Here is a 21,959-nt window from a genome sequence, read left to right as displayed (position 1 = left end):
AACTAAGAAGTACATTAAACTTTCCTTAGGAAAGTTTAAAAATATGTTGAACCATCCTTGCATCCCCAGGATGAAGCCTACTTGATCGTGATGGATAAGCTTTTTGAAGATTTTTGCATCTATGTTCATCATGGATATTGGCCTGAAGTTTTCTTTTCTTGTTGAATCTCTGCTGGGTTTTGGTATCAGGATGATGTTGGTCTCATAAAATGATTTGGGAAGGATTCCTCTTTTTGGATTGTTTGGAATAGTTTCAGAAGGAGTGGTACCAGTTCTCACTCATAGGCGGGTGTCAAACAATGAGAACACATGGACACAGGGAGGGGAGCATCACACACTGAGGTCTGTGAGGAGAAACTAGGGGAGGGACAGCAGGGAATGGGGAGTTGGGGAGAGATAACATGGGAAGAAATGCCAGATATAGGTGATAGGGAGGAAGGCAGCAAACCACATTGCTATGTATGTACCTATGCAACAATCCTGCATGTTCCTCACATGTACCCCAAAACCTAACACGCAATAAAATATATTACAAAAAAAAAAGTTTAAAAATATTCTTGGCATCTGCTTCTCTGGATATATGTTCTCTTAAATATTTTCAAGACCAATTCATTGTAAGAAAAGATAATTTTATTCAAACATGCAGCTCATGGTATGAATAAGCAAGTACTTATTTCCCAATAGAATTGCTAAGTCTATCAAATAATATTTGTTTTTTTTAAAAATATCAAACCTACTAGGTTATCAATTTGGAATTTTAATATATACACATATTTGCATGCATGTAGGCAGGTATGCTTGTGTATATGTGTGTAATCACAGATGTTTCCAAATATGTCTTTTAAAAATTAAGAAATAAATTGATCCTTATTATTGAGTTATTTAACATCCTATGTTCATGTTGCATCCTAACAGAAATACATAAATGCATAAAGATATAACTTCATATTTTAAGTTGTGTCCCTTATTTCTAAACTAAGTTTTTAATCTACATATATAATCATAAAGATAAGAATTTAAAAGAATTATTTTTAAATGGCTAAGGCTCAGTAACACTATGAAATATGGGAAAACTGAAAATTATAACAAAAGGAATGGTTTTCATTATCAAAAGGAAAAGCAAAGCTGTATTGCCTACTTAACAGTATATTCCCAAAATTTTAAAATAAGTTTCCTTTGGAGAAATATTTATATCATCTGTCACTACCACTGTACTACTATAGAAATAAAAAGCCAAATGAGACCTTCTTACAAATATTAATATTCTTCAGTAATCACAGTGCTGAAGAATATTAATAGTATTCAGTACTATTAACATTTTATTCTGTAGTTTTCATTTATAAAATAATAAATTGTGAAATAACTTATTTTCATTCAGCATTTTATAGCATGTACATTCATCATCCTAAGTTATACTGTAGGTAACAAAACATAATAGTTTACTATGCTATGACATTTCTACATGGCATTGCTAACCTAATATGGATTAAATCTTATTATCTTAGAAAGTCAAATGTGAATGGGCTTGAAATTATATCAGCTGTTTTGAACGCAGAGTATATACCTAACATACTTCGTGCTCTTCATTATTAACTAACCTTCTTCCAAAAACTTTAATCTTCCTAAGGCATACTCATTCCTGAGTATCCATTTCATAAACATGGTACCATCTTTCCAATAAGAATTATAAACACAAAGCAACAATACATATTTTAAGATTGTTGACATCTGAATGCATACTTAGTAGTACAGGGTTACAAGTTATATTTACATTTGGAGTAAACTGGTAATTGCATATTCATTTTAAAATATGAAAGTACATGAGTCTAAATAGGCAAAGTATACCGATTATATTCCACCTAATTCTCACACTTCACTATAAAATTTAGTCATAATTTGTTTTCTGTCTAGTAAAACAAAAGATTATACATTCTGGATAAAAAGTTAAAATACTGTTCTGTTACTATCCAGGAACCACTGTTGAAATTCAGTCTTAATTTAAGGATGTCACATTGTAAATAAATAATTAGTTGATATATCTTTTTCACATTAAATCATTAACCTATTATTAGGTATTACTTAGAATTTCTAATATGTATTGAAATAGGCAATTTATAGTGAAATTAATATTTTTAAAACTCCTTTTATTTACACCAACTAAACAATTGAATAAAATGAAATAATATCAGAATATCAGAAGCAAATAGCATCAAAAGCAGACTGAATAATTCCTGTGGATGCTATTATTTACCCTTAAGTTCACATGGATAACATTATTTTCTTTAAAATATCTTATTTTACTGATTATGTAAATAGAATACATTTAATCTAAGACTTATTGATTTAAGCCTAAAGTGCAAACTATACTTTCATAAACAAATTTCCTAATTTATAGTTTAGTGTCTCAGTTATTTCAAGTTTAGACTATTTCCTACTACTAAAAGCTAACATTCTTTCTACTTTGGTTGTTCTCAAGTTAAAGAAACTCAGGGACAAGCTGGTAAAGAATGAAGTAATTAAGTTTTTCAAATAAAGTTCAATATAAAAATAAAGGCTAAAAACACCAGAAACCACAAGTACAGTGAGAAATACAATCCTGACCTATCTTTAATCTTTTGAATTTAAACCTAAGCTACTCAAGAATTGTCAACTAATTATTCCATTTATTGATGACACTTTCCTCTAGGGAAGCTATATTAAAAGTTTAACCATGAAGCAAGTCACAGCTTCTCCGATCCTTGAATGTGTCCAAGGCATTGATTATAACTGCAGGAGGTGTTACCTTCTACTCAGAAAATCTAACTCTGCACAATGTTACACATTCTCACACTCCCAAAACAGCTCTGATTCAGCAATTCAGATTGCTGCGGCTGATTAAAGGAAAGACCACAGAAAAGAGATCGACACTTAAAGCAAAATAAAAAGGAGAAAAAAAATCCAGATCATGGATATAGTAACACAAAGCTCAAGAGAAAAGCAGATTTGAAAAAGATATCAGAGTGACTCAAAAAAGAACAACATGACAGAAATTAAACAAGATTGTTATGTTTGCCGTCTATGCATTTAAACTCATTTCAACTTCCATTGAAATTCTGATCATACACAAACCCCAGGGCTTTTGACATACTTTCAAAAACCTACACCCTTTCTTTCTCTTTCTAAGTCTCCAGAGTCATTTCTTAGGTAGTCAAGAAAAAAACAGAATTCAAATATGTATGTCATTGAGAAATACAAAGACCGAATCATAATTTTAACCAATATTTTTCATGTAAAAATAGTATCTAATTGTTTTAAAATTCTGTGTTTTTCCTCTTTTTAGTGAAAAGACTTAGGTTGGCTGTGAAAATTATTTGAAACCAGGTATAGACATAGGTAAAGGGATAGATAGATATCAGGCATAAGAGACCTTGTAATATTTTTCTTAGGATGGTGTCAGAATATCAAAGTGCTCCATATTATCACAAATTACTCTTCACTTGACCACAGAAAGAACTTAAGCATATCCTTTATTAGTTAATTAGTTCAGTACTAGAGACAATCTAGATGCAAACAGCTATTGCAGAATGGCTTATCATATGTATCTCAGAAACAGTGACCAAAATTCTAGACGGTAATTGGATTTTCAAAACTAAGCACAGTTTCTCCCCCTACCCCATTCAGTCATGACAGGGCCAGAAGGTAATGATGTATCTGCCATGATGCAACAAGCAGGCCTGTCTTCTGTCAAGAGTTGAAATCATAAAGGAATAAGCTGTCGTTAACAACCTCTCTCCAAACACTAGAGCTGTCATCTCATTGTTTTCTTTGCTGGCATGGGGCTGGTGTGGCCTCATATACCTTGTCAGCTCAGTAATGTGCTAAGCTTTTAACCTTTTCTGGAATTTTTGGCTTCAACAATCTTTTATAAAGTCTCTAATGTAAAAACATATTTTATTTAACTAATTTATATTTAATCTCAAAGTTTACTATTAAAGTTTAGAATTAGTGATCTTGGTTTCAACTTATCATTTAGAAGTCTTATATTTCAAATGAGAAAAAAATTATGTTTATTAAAAAATTTTTTTTTGGAAATGTAAATTCCAGTGACCTAAATTCAACCACTCTTTAAGGGGAAAAAAACCGATAATCATTCAAAGGAGTTGCTTGCAGTTTTTTATTCAAACACTTATTAAACGTTAAGTTCACTTAGAAATAGTTAAGTCAATAACCATGATATTCCAATAATCACATTTCATGGCTATTTAAAATATTTTAATTATAAAAGTAAAATCTTTTTAAATATAAAGGTAAAACCCACTCAAAGAAAAAATAAAACAAAAATAAAGAAAAAAAATTGAAAATAAAACCTAAAAGAAGAAACTTTGTGGTTTCTCACACAAACTTATAGGGACATTAATGTGTATACATGTATAAGTGTACTTTTTAAACAAATTAGCTCATGTGTTTTTACCTGTTAACTCTTAGATATCATTCTGGATTTATGAACGCACATATATACACATACAACTTGTTCTTTTTAATAGCTACATAGTCTTCCATGATATGATACGCCATCATTAAATCAAATAGTTCCCTACTGGTAGATGTTTAGGTGGTTAGAATTTTTTGTGTTATAACAAAGTACTGTTGTGAGCATCCCTACGTATACTCTGTGCACTGCTTTGGTGTAAGGTCCTACAAATGAAATTTAAGGTCAAAGATTAGTATACAAATTAAAAATTTTGGAAAATATTACTAACCTGCCATCTAAAATGATTACTCCAATTTACGTTTTCACTAATATTTGAACATGATAGTATCAATTTATTACCAAGTAATTTATAATGTGCCAATCTGATATGTTGAAAAATGGTACCTTGTTTTTAATAAGTATTTAATTTTCACAAATACTTTCAATGATTATCAAAAAAAGCATCAAAGTCTGTAAGTTATCTGAACAAAACCATATTTAAAAGTGCTAAGCAATTTTCACATTTTTTTCTCTGAAACCTTAAACAAGAATCTTGTGCCATACTCTATACTCTGTTTAGACTACATAATTTCTCATAAGTAGCTAGATGGCATTACTCTTCTTAAAAATAACCATGCCCTATATTAATATAGTACTTTTATTTTATTATCATCTACTTGCCATAGGTATCCATTACAACCCTGTTAAAATCTTCCTGTCATCAAGTTTATCAAATACTTACGCTGAAATAGAAAGATCTTGCAGCATTTAGTTTGAAGACTAGGAGTTGAGGGCTGTAGGTAAGAAGGTGTTAATTAAAAATTTATTACTGAAATTACTGAAAAATGTCATACCATATTCCAGATAACCATCTATAATGGCTCCATGAACAACTGTGAAAAAAATCTTAATACTATGTTCAATCAGGTTTTCAAGTGCATTCATCAAAAAGGGGGGAAATTCAAAATGAAATAAAAAATAAAAATCAAAAAGTCAATGGCCAGAATAGAAAAGTTAAGCCATAGCTTATGAAAAGAGACATGATTTAGAAACTAAAAAACTCTAACTCAACTTTCAAAGCATTCAATTCACATCACAGTCAAGTAACACTTCATATAGTCTTTAGTTTCATTATAATTTTAATTATTTCTAGTAGAGAATCCTAAAACTTTCTAGTGTGATGAACATTGCTACATAAGGAGGCCATCTTTGAGGTTTACAAAGAATTTGGTTATATATAAATTTACTTTAACATTATTTATTTTAAAAAGATACAATTTGTAGTGAACTACCTACATGTCACAGGAAGGGCCAGGTAAAAAAAAATTTAATTAAAATGCTACACTGAATTCTTTTGATTATCTCTATTCCTGCCACAAATGTCACTAAAAACTCATTGAAGAAAAAGAAAAGCCACACATGGCGGCTCACACCTGTAGTCCCAGCACTTTGGAGGGCCGAGGCAGGAGGATCACTTGAGCTCAGAAGTTTGAGACCAGCCTGGCCAAAAGAGTAGGACCCCATCACACCAAAATGAAAAAAAAAAAAGTGTGCCTGTACGCCCAACTACTCAGCAGGCTGAGGTGGGAGGATCATTTGAGCCTGGGAGGTCAAGACAGCAGTGAGCTATGATCATGCCATTGTACTCCAGCCTGGGTGACAGAGTGACACTCTGCCTCAAGAAAAGAAAAAAGAGAGGAAGGGAGGGGAGAACAGGGGAGGGGAGGGGAGGGGAAGGGGAGAGGAAGAAGAAAAAAAGGGAAAGAATTGGAAGAACAGAAGAATGAAAGACAAAGAGATGAAAAAGAAAAAAGAGGGGTGGTATTCACCCATCAGGACCAAACGAATGATCTAAGAGAGAATGGAGGATACAGGTGCCACACCTGTATGTATTTGTAGAAGAATAAGTTGATGGAGGAGTAGGTACCAGCTTGGCATTACAGCACAAATTCAAACTTAAGTGCCTCCAGAGGGAGAACATGACGAAAAGTAAGCCAACTCAGCCATAGAAGTCCAGAAATACTCAGAAATTCCAAAGAAAACTTTGGAATGTAAGAGTAGGACATTATGCTAAAAACAGGGGCTTCAGTTGTAAGTTCAAGTAAGGTACAGTTACCCTACTCTCCAAAAAACAAAGACACCAAAAAACCAAAAACCAGGTCATTATCTGACATTGTGTGGCCAACACTGTAGGAGACAATAGATTTTTCCTTTGCAGAAATGTAATGTATAGGCCAGGCACACTGACTCACGCTTGTAATCCCAGCACTTTGAGAGGCTGAGGTGGGAGGATCACATGAGATCAGGAGTTTGAAACCAGCCTGGCCAACATGGTGAAATCCTGTCTCTATTAACCATACAAAAATTAGTCGGGCGTGGTGGAGAGCACCTGTAATCCCAGCTACTTGGGAGGTTGAGGCAGGGAGAATTGCTTGAACCCAGGAGACGGAGGTTGCAGTGAGCTGAGATTGCACCACTGCACTCCAGCCTGGGAGACAGTGCAAAATTCTGTCTCAAAAAAAAAAAGAAAAAAAGAAATGTAATCTATAGAAGGACTAGACTATGGGACATTCAAGAGGGGGAGAAGAGACACACAAAGCTCAAATCAGGTGTACTAATCAGAAATCTGCATAATGATTTTAAAAAAGAGCTCCATTAACAAATATGAATGAAGAACTTTTAAAATTCTATAGAATGGCTAAAACAAAAAGCAGCCAATCTCTCAGAAATGACTGGAAATACAGAATAAAAATAAGAATGGATAAGACAAAGACTCATTCCAGTAACTCAAAACCACATAAGACCTTAATAAACAGAGAAGTGTAAAATTATCAAGAAACAATACAAAAACAGTTTATCAGAACTAAGAATCATGAGTGAACAATGTAACTGGAAAGAAATCACCACGAGCTAAACAATGAAAGAAATACTCAAACCTCAAGGCACAGGAAATTTCTTAAAAGCAGTATGATTCACTTCTTAATACCAGGGAGAAGGAAAATCTTACACAGAGTGGAACAAAAGGTTTCAAGGCCAAAATGGGTTCAGACTTTCAAATTAAAACACTGGAAACTAGAAGATAATGAAACAAATCCTTCAAATTTCAATGAAAATTATTTTCCACTTGAAATTCCGTGTCTTTTGAATCTTTAAGATAAAGTGAACAAGTAGATTGAAGGCATTTTTCAGAAATGCAAGGGTTCAAAAATTTATATTCTATTTGATGGCTCCAACAAAATGAGGTCATATATCAAGAAAGCACAGATTATTAGATACAGGAAACAGGAGCTCAAAGCCAAGAGAGAAGAAACTAAAGTTTTCTCTCTTTAAGGTGACCAGTCAATATTGGAACAGAGTCCAAAGGGTTCCAAAAGAGAATTCTCCAGAGGAATAACATGAAACTATGAGATTATCTGATAAATTTAATCATGTTAAAAATTATTAAGAGACCAATGGAGATCTGAATTAATAATACAGAAAAAATTAAAAACTAGGAAATTATTAATTCCATGAAAACAAACATATTGCATCGAAAATGAAAAGCAATCATATTATCTACCTGGCTCAGCCATTAGCAATATTAAGTAGCACTATAAAGCTTGATTACTGATTCTATCATAACGGAAAGTGAATGATAAATCAAAAGAAAGCATTATAATTTTAAAATATGGATATAGTAAGTACAAGTAGTGCCAAAATGTATTGAATGTACTGAAAATGATTACATCTAAGGAACAGGACTAACAGGTTGGGAGGGATTACAAAAAAAATAACACATTTTGATACTATGTCTCGATTTGACTTGATTTTTAAAATTATATGCATGATTCACAGTTTTATTCTAATATATTTAAATGTACATTTATTTTCATTTATCTTGCCTTAGATATGCCATACTTCTTCAGCAACATGATTTATGCCTTTACTCTCAAAAACATTCAACCACTAATACATAATTTTCCCCTATTTTTCTCTGTTGTTTCTCTGAAACACCTGATAGAAAAGTATTATATGTTATTCTATTTTCCATGACTTTATCTGTCATATTTTTTTCTCATTTCCTCTGTGGTATATTCTGCATACTGTCTTCCTTAGCTCTAGCTTTCAATTTAGTATCTATCTTTTGAACTATGATAGTTTCATGATCTGACTTTTCTTTATGACGAATCATTTCTTCATATAATTTGTAGTTGCTGACTATGAATTCCTTTTCAGTAGGGATTCGTTCTAGATTGTAAAGTGTTCCTATATGTCAATCTTATGCTTGCTTCTGCCAGGTGCCCCAAGGGTTTCATCAGTCCAGAATCCATTTTTATATTAATTACAGTATTTAAGATTTTCACACTAAGTGTGTCATCTAAATTAAAACTGCAAATCCAAATCCACTTGTGGGTGAGGGTCTGGGTCTCCTATTTCCCAAGAAAAGTTGTTTATTTACCCTACCTGGCACCTCTAGCAAAGAAACCCTCTTTTTCAGAATTTTATTTTTATTTTTTATTTTTAGAGATGAGGTCCCACTCTGTTGCCCAGGTGCGGTGCAGTCACACAATCTTAGCTGACTGCATCTTCAAAGTCTTGTGCTGAAGTGATCTTCCCACCTAAGCCTCTTAAGTAGCTGGGATTATAGGCACTGGCCATGAAGCCTGGCTGGAAACATTTCACCTCTAAGCAATGACCTGATCCTTCCCTCTGTTCATCCTTTCATTACAAAGGTGGCAACTTCCAGGGTCCTATCTATATCTAGGGCTCTTAGTTTTAGCTTCCACCTCTCAGTCCCAAAGACTGTGTGTGATACAGATCACGTGTGTCCTTGGGTTCATATCTTACCAGCTATACTCTTAAGTTGCAATACCTTCCAGGGATTTACCACTGTGTTTTAAGTTATCTCTTGGGCATTTAGAAAATCCTTTTCTTTTTCTTTTAATTTTTGTATGTACATAGGTGTATATATCTATGGGGTACATGAGATACTTTGATGCAGGCATACAATAAGTAATAATTACATCAGTATAAATGGGGTGTCCATTACCTCAAGCATTCATCCTTTCTTTGCGTTACAAACAATCCAATTATACTCTTTTAGTTATTTTTAAATGTACAATAAATCATTGCTAACTGCAATCACCCTACTGTGCTCCAAATATAAGACCTTATTCTAACTCATTATAGTTTTATCCTTCCTCCCCTACAACCCACTATCATTCCCAGCCTCTGGTAACTATCAATCCATTTTCTATCTCCCTGAGTTAAACTTTTAGTTTTTACCTGTTACTTGAGAATTTATTCCAAATAAACTCTCTATTTCATTTACTGAGAATAAATAAATTTGAATTTGTTTTCAAATAAGTGAGGACATGCGAAGTTTGTCTTTCTGTGCCTGGCTTATTTCATTTAACATAATGACCTCCAGTCTCATCCATGTTGTTGCAAATGACAGGATCTCACGCTATTCTATGACTGAATAGTATTCCATTGTATACATGTACCACATTTTCCTCACTGATTTATCTGCTGATGGGCACTTAGGTTACTCTAATCTTGGCTATTTGTGAAGAGTGTTACAATAAACATGGGAGTTGCAGATATCTCTTCAATAAACTGATTTCCATTCTTTTGGGTATATACCAAGCAGTGGGATTGTTAGATATCATATACAAATCTATGTTTTCATTTATTCAGGAACCTTCAAACTGTTCTCCATAGTTGTACTAATTTACCTTTCTATCAACAGTGTACAAAGGTTTCCTTTTCTCCACAACCTCACCAGCATTTGTTATTGTCAAACTTTTAAACAAAAGCCATTTTAGGTGAGCAGAACACTTGAGGTCAGGAGTTTGAGACCAGTCTGGCCAACATGGTAAAACCTTGTCTCTACAAAAAATACAAAAATTAGCTGAGCGTGGTGGTGCACACTTGTAATCTCAACTACTCGGGAGGCTGAGGCACAAGAATTGCTTGAACGTGGGAGTTGAAGGTTGCAGTGAGCCGAGCTTGTGCCACAGTACTGCAGCCTGAGTAACAGAGCGAGACTTGGTCTCAAAAATAAAATAAAATAAACAATAATTGTAAATAAACAAAATTAAATTAAAAGCCATTTTTACTGGGATGAGATGGTAAGTCACTGTAGTTTTGACTTGCATTTCTCTGATGATCAATGATGTTGGGTACCTTATCATATGCCTGTCTGACATTGGCATGTTTCCTTCTAAGAAAAGTCTATTTACATCTTTTATACCTTTTTAAATTGGATTATTATATATTTTTTTCCCTGTTGAGTTGTTTGAGCTCCTCATATACTCTGGCTATTAGTCCTTTGTCCAACGGATTGTTTGCAAATATTATTTACCATTCTGTGGGTTGTCTCCACTTGATTGTTTCTTTTGTTGGGCAGAAAGCAGAAACTTTTTGAACTGAGGTGATCCTGTTTGTCCATTTCTGCTTTGGTTGCCTGTACTTATGGGTTATTAATCAAGAAATCTTTTCCCAGTCCAATGTCCTGGAGAGTTTCTCTAATATTTTCTTGTAGAAGTTTCATAGTTTGAGGTCTTAAATTTTTAAATTCATTTTGATTTGATTTTTGTATATGGTGAGAGGGGTCTAGTTTCATTCTTCTGCATATGGATAGTCAGTTTGCCCAGAATAAAATTCACTGAAGAGACTTTCCTTTCTCCAATTTATGTTCTTGGTACCTTTGTTAAAAATAAGTTCACTGTAGATGTATGTATTTATTTCTGGATTCCCTACTCTGTTCCATTGGTTAATGTGTCTATTTTTATGCCATCATCATGCTATTTTGGTTACTATAGTTCTGTAGTATAATTTGAAGTCGGGTAATGTGATTCCTCCAGTTTGGTTCTTTTTGCTCATAATAACTTTGGCTACTCTGGGTGTTTTGTGGTTCCATATAAATTTTATGATTCTTTTTCTATTTCTGTGAAGAATGTCATTGGTATTATGATAGAGATTGCACTGAATTTGTAGATTGCTTTGGGTACTGTGGACATTTTAACAATATTCTTTTTTCCAATCTATGAACATGCAATATCTTTCCATTATTTTGTGTACTCTTCAATTTCTTGCATCCATGTTTTATAGTTTACACAGCAGAGCTCTTTCACTTTTTTGGTTACGTTAAACTCCTAGATATTTAATTTTACGTGTGGCTATTGTAAACAGGATTAGTTTTGGATTTCTTTTCTTTTTTTTTTTTTTTTTTTGAGACAGAATCTCACTCTGTCACCCAGCCTGGAGTGTAGTGGTGAGACCTCTGCTCACTGCAACCTCCGCCTCCCAGGTTCCAGCGATTCTCCTGCCTCAGCCTCCTTAGTAGCTGGGATTATAGGTGCCTGCCATCACGCCCTACTAATTTTAGTATTTTTAGTAGAGACGAGGTTTCACCATGTTGGTCAGACTGGTCTCAAACTCCTGATATTGTGATCCGCCCACCTTGGCCTCCCAAAGCGCTGGAATTACAGGCATAAGCCACCGCACCCAGCCTGGATTTCTTTTTCAGATTGTTCACTATTGGCATATATAAATGCTAGTGATTTTTGTATGTTGATTTTGTATCCAACAACTTTACTGAATGTTTATCAGTTCCAATTAATAGTTTTTTTGCTGAAGTCTTCAGGTTTTCCCAAATATAAGATCATATTTGCAATCAAAAATAATCTAACTTGTTCTTTCAAATTTGGAAGCCCTTTATTTCTTTCTCTTGTCTGACTTACCTAGATAGGTCTTCCAGTACTATGTGAATAACAGTCATGGAAGTGGGCATCTTATTGTGTTCTAGGTCTTAGAGGAAAGGCTTTCAGATATTTCCTATTCTGTATGACACTAGCTATGGGTTTGTAATATATGGCATTTATACTTATACTGTGTATATAAAGGTATATTCCTTCTATACCCAGTTTTTATGATGGGCTATCATAAATGACGAACTCTATGAAATGCTTTTTGAGCATCAATTGAAATGATTATAAGGATTTTGACCTTCATTCTGCTGCTATGATGTATCACATTTGATTTGCATATGTTGAACTATCCTAGATCCCTGGAATAAATCCCACTTGGCCATGATGAATGATCTTTTAAAAATGTTGCTAAATTTGGTTTGCTAGTTCTTTGTTGAGAATTTTACATCCTGTTCATCACGATTACTGGCTTTTAAAGATTTTGTTTTGTTTTGTTTTTATATGTCTTTCTCTGGTTTTAGTGTCAAGGTAATATTGGTCTTGCAGAATGAATTTGGGAGTATTCCCTACTCCTCGATTTTTCAGAATAGCTAGGACAGGAATCAGTTCTTCTTAAAGTGTTTGATAAAATGCATCCATGAAGGCATCCACTCCTAGGCCTTTCTTTGCCAACTTCTCAGAGCTTCAAACTCATTATTTGTTATTGCTATGTTTGGATTTTCAATTTCCTCATGGTTCAATCTTAGTAGGTTTTATGTATTTAGGAATTTATTTATTTCTTCTAGGTTTTCCAATTTATTGGCACATAGTTTTTCATAGTAAGCTCTACTAATACTTTGAATTTCTGTGGTGTCAGTTGTAACGTCTCTTTTTGTTGTCTCTGATTTTATTTGAATCATCTCACCTTTTCTGTTAGTCTCATAGAATATTGGTTGATTTTGTTTATAGTTTCAAAATAACAAGTTTTCTTTTTATTGGTCTTTGTGTTCTTTTCTTCAATTTACTTTCATTTATTTCTGCTCTTTATTTTTTCTTTTCTTGTACTAATTTGGGGTTTGGTTTGCTGTTACTTTTCTAGTTCATTAAGATACATCATTAAATTGTTTATTTGATATTGTTCGACATTTTTTTATATAGGTGCTTACGGCCATAAAATTTCCTCCTGGTACTGCTTTCACTTATCCCATAGGTTTTGGTATGTTGTGTTTCCATTATCATTTGTTTCTAGAAATTTTTCGATTTCGTTCTTAATTTCTTCATTGATCCACTGGTCATTCAGGAACATATTGTTTAATTTCTGTGTATCTATAGAGTCTCCAAACTCCTCTTGCTATTGATTTATAGTTTTAAGCCATCATGATCAGAGAAAATACGTAATATAATTTCAACTTTTTGAATTTTCTAAGACTTCTTTTGTGGCCTAACATTTGGTCTATCTTTGAGAATTACCCATGGGCTGAGGATTCTTGTATATATTCTGCAGTCATTGGATGAAATTTTCTATAAATACCTATTAGATCTATTTTGTCTATAGTGCACATTAAATCCAATGTTTCTTTGGTGATTTGCTTTCTGGATGATTTGTCCAATGCTGAAAGTAGACTGTTAAAATGTCCAGCTATTGTTGTATTGGGGTCTATCTCTTTTGGCTCTAATAATATTTGCTTCACATATCTAGGTGTTCCAGTGTTGGGGACATGTATATTTACAATTGTTATATCCTCCTGCTGAATTAATTCCATTTTCATTATATAATTATCTTCTTTTTCTTTTTTTTAATAGTTTCTCATCTTAAAATATATTTTGTCTGACATAAGTATAGCGAAGCCTGCTCTTTTTTAGTTCCCATTGGTATGGAACATCTTTTTGCATTTCTTTATTTTCAATCTCTCGGGGTCTTTATAGGCAACAGATCATGGGGTATTATTTTTAAATCCATTCAGCCACTCTATATCTTTTGATTGGAGCATTTAGTGCATTTATTTTCAACGTTATTATTAATAGGGACTTACTCCTGCCATTTGTTATTTGTTTTCTTGTTGTTTTGTGTTCTTCTCTTTCTTCCTTCCTTCCTTCTTGTCTTCTTTTTAGTGAAGGTGATTTTCTCTGTGGTATGTTTTAATTTCTTGTGCTTTTTGTGTCTATCTGTTGTATATTTTTACATTTGAGGTTACCATTAGACTTGCAAATAACATAAAACCAGTTTATTTTAAACTGATGACAACTTAATATTGATTGTATAAACAGACAAACAAGAAAAGAGAAAACTAATAAAGTTCTACTCTTTAATCTCATCTTCCCACTTTTAATCTTTTTGTTATATCTATTTATGTCTTACTATACTGTGTCTTGAAAAGTTGTTGTAGTTATTTTTGATCACTTCATCTTTCAGCTCATGATATGCACAGTTTACAAATCACAATCACAGTATTAGTCTGTGTTTTTCTGTGTACTTACTATTGCTAGTAAGTTTGTACTTTCAGATGTTTTCTTATTGCTCATTAAGCTCCTTTTCTTTCAGACTGAACAACTCCCTTTAGCATTTCTTGTAGAACAGGTTTGGTGTTGATGAAATCACTCAGATTTTGTTTGTCTGGGAAGGTTGTTATTTCTCTCTCCTTTGTGTTTGAAGGATATTCTCACCAGATAACTATTCTAGGGTAAAAGGTTTTTTCCTTCAATACTTTACATATATCATGCCATTCTCCCCTGGCCTGTATGATTTCAACTGAAAAAAGTGTCCTGCCAGAAGTATTGGAGCTCCACTGTATATTATTTATTTTCTCTTGCTGCTTTTAGAATCATTTATCTTTGACCTTTGGGAATTTATTAAATGTCTTGATGTATTCTTCTTTGGGTTAAATCTGCCTGGAGTTCTTTAACTTTCTTGTACTTGAATACTGATATCTTTCTCTGGTCTTGGAAGCTTTCTGCTACTTTCCTTCTGAATAAAGTTTCTACCTCTACTTCTCTCTACCACTTCTTTATGATCAATAACTCGTAAGAGTTGCCCTTTTGAGGCATTTTTCTACAGCTTCTAGGCATGTTTCATTCTTATTATTTTGTCTCTTATGACTGTATATTTTCAAATAGCTTGTCTTGAAGCTCACTAACTCTTTCTTCTTCTTGATCAATTCAGCTATTAAAAGGCTAATAATATTCTTCAGTCTCTCAACTACATTTTCAACTCCAGAATTTCTGCTGGGTTCTTTTTTATTATTTCAAGCTCTTTGTTAAATTATCTGATAGAATTCTGAATTCCTTCTCTGTGTTAGCTTGAGTTTCTTTAAGTATCCTTAACACAGCTATTTTGAATTCTCTGTCTGAAAGATCATATATCTCTGTTTCTCCAGGATTGGTCCCTGGTGCATTATTTAGTTCATCTGGTGAGGTAATGTTTTCCTGGATAGTCTTGATGCATGTGGATGTTTGTCAGTATCTTCGCATTGATAAATATTTATTGTAGTCTTTGCAATCTGGGCTTGTTGTTACACTTACTTCTTGGGAAGACTCTTCAGGTATCTGAAGGCACTCGGGTATTGCGTTCTATGTGTTTGGTCCCTACAGCCACATCTGCATTAGGGGTTACCAGAAGCCTAGTAATGCTATGGCTCTTGCATGCTGGTAGAGGTACTATGTTGGTGGTCTTGGATAAGACCTGGAAGAATTCTCTTAACAGGAAGAAACTCTTGTCTTACTTTTTCCCAGAGTGTGTCTCTCTGGGCAGAGCTGCTTAGACCTGGGGGAAGGGTGACATAAGCACCCTGTGGCTGCCACCAGTGGCAATGCTGGGTCAGACCTGAAGCCAGTATGGTATTGCATCTGGGTCAATTGCAATACTGGGTCAGAATGGAAGCATCTCACCCACGGCCTGCAGTAACCACTGCCTGGCTTCTACCTATATCCACTCAAGGTCCTATAGTTCTACAACCAGTCAGGCTTGTAACCCTTCCTCATAGCAGTGAGTTCCCCTCAGCCCCGGGCAGTTTCATCAGGGAGCCAGGGCCTAGAGTCAGATACTTTAGGAACCTACCCAGTCTTCTATTTTGCTGTGGCTGAGCTAGCACCCAAGACACAAGACAAAGTCCTTCCCACTCTCCTATCCCATTTCCACAGGCAGTACAGTCTCTTCCAACAGCTACAACTGCCCCACACCTGCGACAAGTACAGACTGGCTACTGCCAATATTCACTCAATGCCCAAGGGCTTTTCAATCCACTTGTGAATGCTACCAGTCCTGGGACTCTCCTGTCAGGGCAGCAGGCTCCCTTCTAGCCCAAGGTAGGTCCAGAAATACTGCCCAAGAGTCAATACTGCCCAAGAGTCAAGGCTGAGAACCAGGGACCTTAAGAGCCCTCTTGGTGCTCTATCCCACTATGGCTGAGCTGGTACCTAAGATGCAAGACAAAGTCCCCTTTGCTTTTCCCCCTGCTTTTCTCAAACAGAAAGAGTCTTTCACCATTGCCACCACAGCTGGGAACGTGCTGGCTCTCACCTGAAGCCTGCACATCTCAGAGTCTCATCCAAGACCCATGGCATACTCCCTGGGTATCACTCTGGTAGTTACTTAGGGCCCATGGGCTCTTTAGTCAGAAGGTGATGAATCCTGCAATGACTGGGTCCTTCCCTTCAAGGCAGCTGGTTTCCTCCTGGCCCAGAGTGCATCTAGAAATGTTATCTGGGATCTAGTGTCTGGCATGGGAGCCTCAGGATGCTACCCAGTGTCCTATCCTACTGTGGCTCATCTGTTATCCAACCTGTAAGACAAAGTCCTCTTTACTTTTCCTCTTCTCTCCTCAAGCACTGCAAGCAGAGGGAAGGAGTCTCTCCTGGGCTGTAAGCTGTGTTGCCTGGGTTGGGGGACGGGTGACACAAGGACTGTCTTAGCTGTCCTGGCTGGCATGCCACCAGATTGCTTGCTCGTTCAGTCCACTGGCCCTAAGCACAGCACAGCACAGCACCAGTACCTACCCAGGAATTGCAATCCTTATGGCCTACACTGCCTTTCAAGTTTATTTAGCAACCCACAGCACTTTGGCCCACAGTGGTAGGGCATGCTGGAATTCAGGTTTCAATTGCTAGGATGGGTGATTTCTCTCTGGGTAGGGCTAGTCTAAATGCTCCCTCCATGGCCGTCAACTGGTGTTGCTTTCTGCTGTAACAGGGCAGCACTGAGTTCCAATGAAAAGTCCCATAATCACTGCGCTCTCCCTCCCGCAAATGCAGATTCTCTCTCCACACCACGCTGCCACTGTCAGGACATAGGGGAAGGGCAGCATTGGTGATTCAAGAGAGTCTTTCCTACCCTGTTCAGTGCCTTTTTCAGTGATATAATGTTAAAACCAGGTACTGTGATTGCTCACCTGATTTTTGGATTTTATGAAGGTGCTTTTTCATGTGAGTAGTTGTTTAACTTGGTGTTCTTGGAGTGAGGACATCTGGTGAAGGCTTCTATTTAGCCATCTTCCTCTGCCTCTACTTTCCTCCTTCTCTGTCTTTTGAACACTCATATACAACTAGGTATTTAATATTTCTGTTACATTTTATACATTATTATTATGCATGTTTACTAGGAAAAGTTTATATTAATAAGCTTAGTCCACAAAGTTATGGAAACCAAACTGTACTGCTTCTTGGGCATGAATACGGTTGTCTGCTTTTACCCCTTTTTAAAGACCAGTGGAAATGCCTAAAAAGATGCATGTGAGTATGGATCATCAAAGAAACAAGTATAAGTAACTCTCAAACTGCACAATCAGAGGCTGAATAATTGGTATCTGGCTACATGAAACACTGTTTCTTACTCCAGGTAACATATTATGCAATGAAGATTGTCAAACACCAAAAATGTTAGTAATGGCAATCTCAGAAGCACTTGTGGAGATTTATCCAATATGCACCATTCCTCCAACATGCACTCTTAATCCGCTTTTGATAATAAAGTCCTTAAGTATCTAAAATGCAAGGATTGGGATATCTATGATTTTCAAACTATGACCTGTGGAGCCCTGGGGCATTTGGGGAAGAAATCTCAGGGGCTGTTGTGGGAGTGGTTCCAGTGCTCACCATGCCCTCCTTTCAACCTAATGGCTTCACAGATTTAAAGTTAATACTTTTTACAAACCAGTCCACTTAGGGCTTTACTATTGAAAAAAAAAAGTTTTAACCTTACAATGATAGAAATCAAATTTTAGAAATTTCAGTCTTATACCAAAAATCTGCAGGGAATATAAAGAAACAATATTAATAACACTTAGCAATGATAATATTGTGTGGCCTCCAAAATATCGGAATTTACTTCAGTTGTGATATGAAAAACCACAGACCATGAAAAAGAAAGTTCCGACTTTTTGAAAATTTTGGAAACCTTTCTTTAAAGAAAGCTTTAGAAAAAGTCCAAACAAGTATAAACAAAAGCAGAGCTAACCTGATTTTTTTTTTTTTTAAGTGGGCTGGGCTAGGTGGCTCACGTTTGTAATCCCAGAACTTTGGTAGGCAAGGTGGGTGGATCCCAAAGTGAAGAGATCAAGACCATCATGGTGAAACCCCGTCTCCACTGAAAATACAAAAAATTAGCTGAGTGTGGTGGCCTGCCAGTTACTTGGGAGGCTGAGGCAAGAGAATCGCTTGAACCCAGGAGGTGGAGGTTGCCGTGAGCTGAGATGGCGATGCTGCACTCCAGCCTGGGCAACAGGGCGAGACTCTGTCTCAAAAAAAAAAGAAAAGTAAGAATGGGACAGCTTCCTGTTCCCTGTTTGTTAGTCTTTCTCTGCCTGCATCTTAAAATACCATTATCATTCCGTCAACCAACTCCTCCCCACCTAAAGAGCAACCCATGAAGACAACAATATGAAAAGGTAAAGTTAAAGTAGTAAAAATACCTGTTTCTCAATCACCATGAAGAATATTACCATACTAATGTTAATATACATTTTTTCTAAAATAAAGAATATCAAATGTGTAAACTAAAATTTCTATGTGTGCTGCATGCTTAGAAATCAGTTGCTTGTTTTCAAGAAATCACGAGTTGCCATTATTAAGAAGAAAAAATTCAATACACTGAAATGCTGTTATCCCCAAAACACTATTCCTACTTATAAGAACAAAATGACTTATTATTGTAATATTACTAACAAACTTCCTCCCTCCTGTCTGAGATATCCATAGAAAGTTTGTTCAAATAAATATGTTTTGCATGGTTTTCCATATAGACTTTCCCCTCAAAATCCTTAAACAACAACGAAATATTCCAGAACTGGAAAGGCTTAAGTCATCTATAGCAGGGAAAACATAACTACATAAAATATTTCACCTAGCACTGGCATGTTCAAAGCATCTGATTTTCTTTACTAAGTTATATTTTCAAATATTCATCAAATTGTGAACACATTTTACATGTAATGTTCTTCAAAAAATACACAGACAGGGTCTGTCTAACTACAAACAATTGTGTCAGAGAGAAAGTTCATGTCACTGTTTAAAACCTGAAATTTGAAACAGTTTAAATATAATATTTTATTGTGTTAATTTAGTCTAATCTTCAATTTATCATAGTTACTTCAATTCTACTAAAATACAGACTATCGAAGTTAGCAACCAGATCAAAAGTAGTATCTTTGCATTCTTTGCTTAACCACAAAAACTAGAAAAAAAAAAATCACTATATAATCAATCTAAGAAAGACTATTTCCAGGATTTTAAAGGTTTCAAATCTAGTAACCTAAATGTTCCTTAGGAGCTGGGCTGAGCCTTCATATTATTATTTCTGAGTTAACAGAATAGATAACATGTTACTTTTGACTTTTGTAATCATCAGTGTATTAAATAATTCCTTTCCATTACAAAAATGTAGTAATTCTTATAAATAAAACAAATAAAGCCTACATGGACACATATATTCCTTTACTTTTTACAGTAAGTCTTTTATACGAGACATCAGTTTATTTTTTTTTAAGGAAAATCTACTGATGTGAAAGAAATTCATACTTTGCAAAATTGGACTGTTCACTACAGAACTTACAAAGGTAATAGTAAAAAAAAAAAAGCAGCCAAACACTAAAATGTGCCAATATTATGTCAGAAAACCAATTCCCATTGCAAGGAAGAAAACCCTGGATACAATTTAAAAATGGCAATTTCTAAAATGTTTGAATGCAAATAAGAATAAAATATTCAGTAAATATTACATTTTGCCATTCTGCATGTCTGTCTCATGCTTAAAGCATTTTATTTGTGGGCTCTAAAGAACATTTTAAAGAAATGACCAACAAATTGAGTTATTCCAACTCTTCCTTTAAATAATATGAGATTAATTCAAAGTAGTAGCTTTAGTTTATAACTTCATTAAATCAGGTAGGCAAAGGTTTACAAAAGCAGTCATGATATTTTTGTCAGAAGTATTTTCAATTATGTTGATACATATTTGATAGTTTGATATTTCACATGATTAAAAATATTTTAGAAAAATAATTCATTCAAAAGCTATTAAGTCTTTGTATGCTCAAGATACCACTTTGTTTTTCTTTGTAACTGCATTATAATGCAGAATAATCTTTCATACAAGTAAAAGAAATAACTTGAAGATAAGATTATGCTTACGATATACTTTTTGAAGAAATATAAAAATGTATAATAAAACAGTACTATAAAATGCCCCAAAAAATAAGGAAATTGTACTTACATCCACAGCTCTCTTAATAAACGGTATCTGTGTGCCACTGTCCAGATCTTCATTTATGATAAGTCTCCTCGCCCACTGACCTGCCCTGACAACACCACTACCATGAATTAAAACCATCAGTTTCTGTGGATTTGTCAAAGCGTCCTCACTCATATAGATAAAACTCTTTGGTTCAGTCTCGGTAGCATCTACCTGTAATTAAATAAAATTAAATAATAAATAAATATCTTCTGATCAGGCATACACATAAACGAAAAACAACTAATGGTTGTTATGAAGTATTAAATGGTTACTATGGAATTAAAGAAGTAAAAAACACCTTTAACCCAAAATTAAAATATTCAGTACAGACTAACAATTATGTATTAGGTGGATGAGCCAAGACATGATAGTAATTTAAATATAAAATATAAAAAGTATTGGTAATATGCTTCTCCTTATTATTCTTGTATATTTAGTATTATAGTACCATTGTAAATAAAAATTACCATTGTTTTTAGTGCTACCTACAGTCTAGCTGCTATGCTACCTGTTTTAAAAACATTATCTCGGAGGAGATCCAAGATGGCCGTTTAGGAACAGCTCAGGATTGCAGCTCCCAGTGAGAGCGCAGAGGGTGAGTGGACGCCGCGTTTTTATGGACGCCGGGTTTTTATTGCCCACAGACTAGGAAATTCCCGGGCACAGGTGCTCCACGCTCGCCAGCGCGGCTGTTGTGGCCAGCGCCGGCCGGCGCCGACCAGCGCCGCTGCTCTGCCCCGCGCGGCTGCTTTGTCGGCGCCCCGGAGCCGCGGTTCTCCGTACAAAATACACCGGTCCGGGTGCCCTTTTGGCTGGCGATTGGAGCCACGGGAAGTCGCCCATATGCTGGTTCAAAAAGGGGACTGAGCAGAGAACCAGGACAGTAGATTCCAGGGCAAAAAAAAAAAAGAAAAAAAAGCGCCACAAACCTCAGTGCCGCTGTTGAAGCCAGCGCAGTGAGTGGCCGCAGGGGAAAACAAACAGACCCCGGCGCCTCTTCAACAGGCGACTGGAACACCAACTTAAAAAAGGCTCTGAGGCAGGGAGCCAGGCGATCAGGCTCGGCTGGCCCCACCCCCACAAAAGAACAGCAACCAGAAACTCTGGATTGAGA

General features: G+C 35.3%; 1 protein-coding gene across 20 annotated transcripts in view; it reads right to left on the bottom strand.

Moving 5' to 3' along the window:
• FAM172A (family with sequence similarity 172 member A) overlaps positions 1-21,959 on the bottom strand; it is a 490,654-nt gene that overhangs the window by 323,293 nt on the left and 145,402 nt on the right. For all 20 annotated transcript variants that reach the window (XM_032276079.1, XM_032275251.1, XM_032276394.1 and 17 more), the window contains one exon: positions 20,825-21,016. In XM_032276079.1, the coding sequence (XP_032131970.1) occupies positions 20,825-21,016 (192 nt within the window). The remainder of the gene's footprint in view (positions 1-20,824; positions 21,017-21,959) is intronic.

The sequence above is a fragment of the Sapajus apella genome, unplaced genomic scaffold, assembly GCF_009761245.1.
Source record: "Sapajus apella isolate SASKATOON/1434 unplaced genomic scaffold, GSC_monkey_1.0 scaffold1, whole genome shotgun sequence".
NCBI lineage: Eukaryota > Metazoa > Chordata > Mammalia > Primates > Cebidae > Sapajus > Sapajus apella.
Note: the sequence above shows the minus strand (reverse complement) of the source record. Positions and strands in the feature narration are given on the sequence as shown.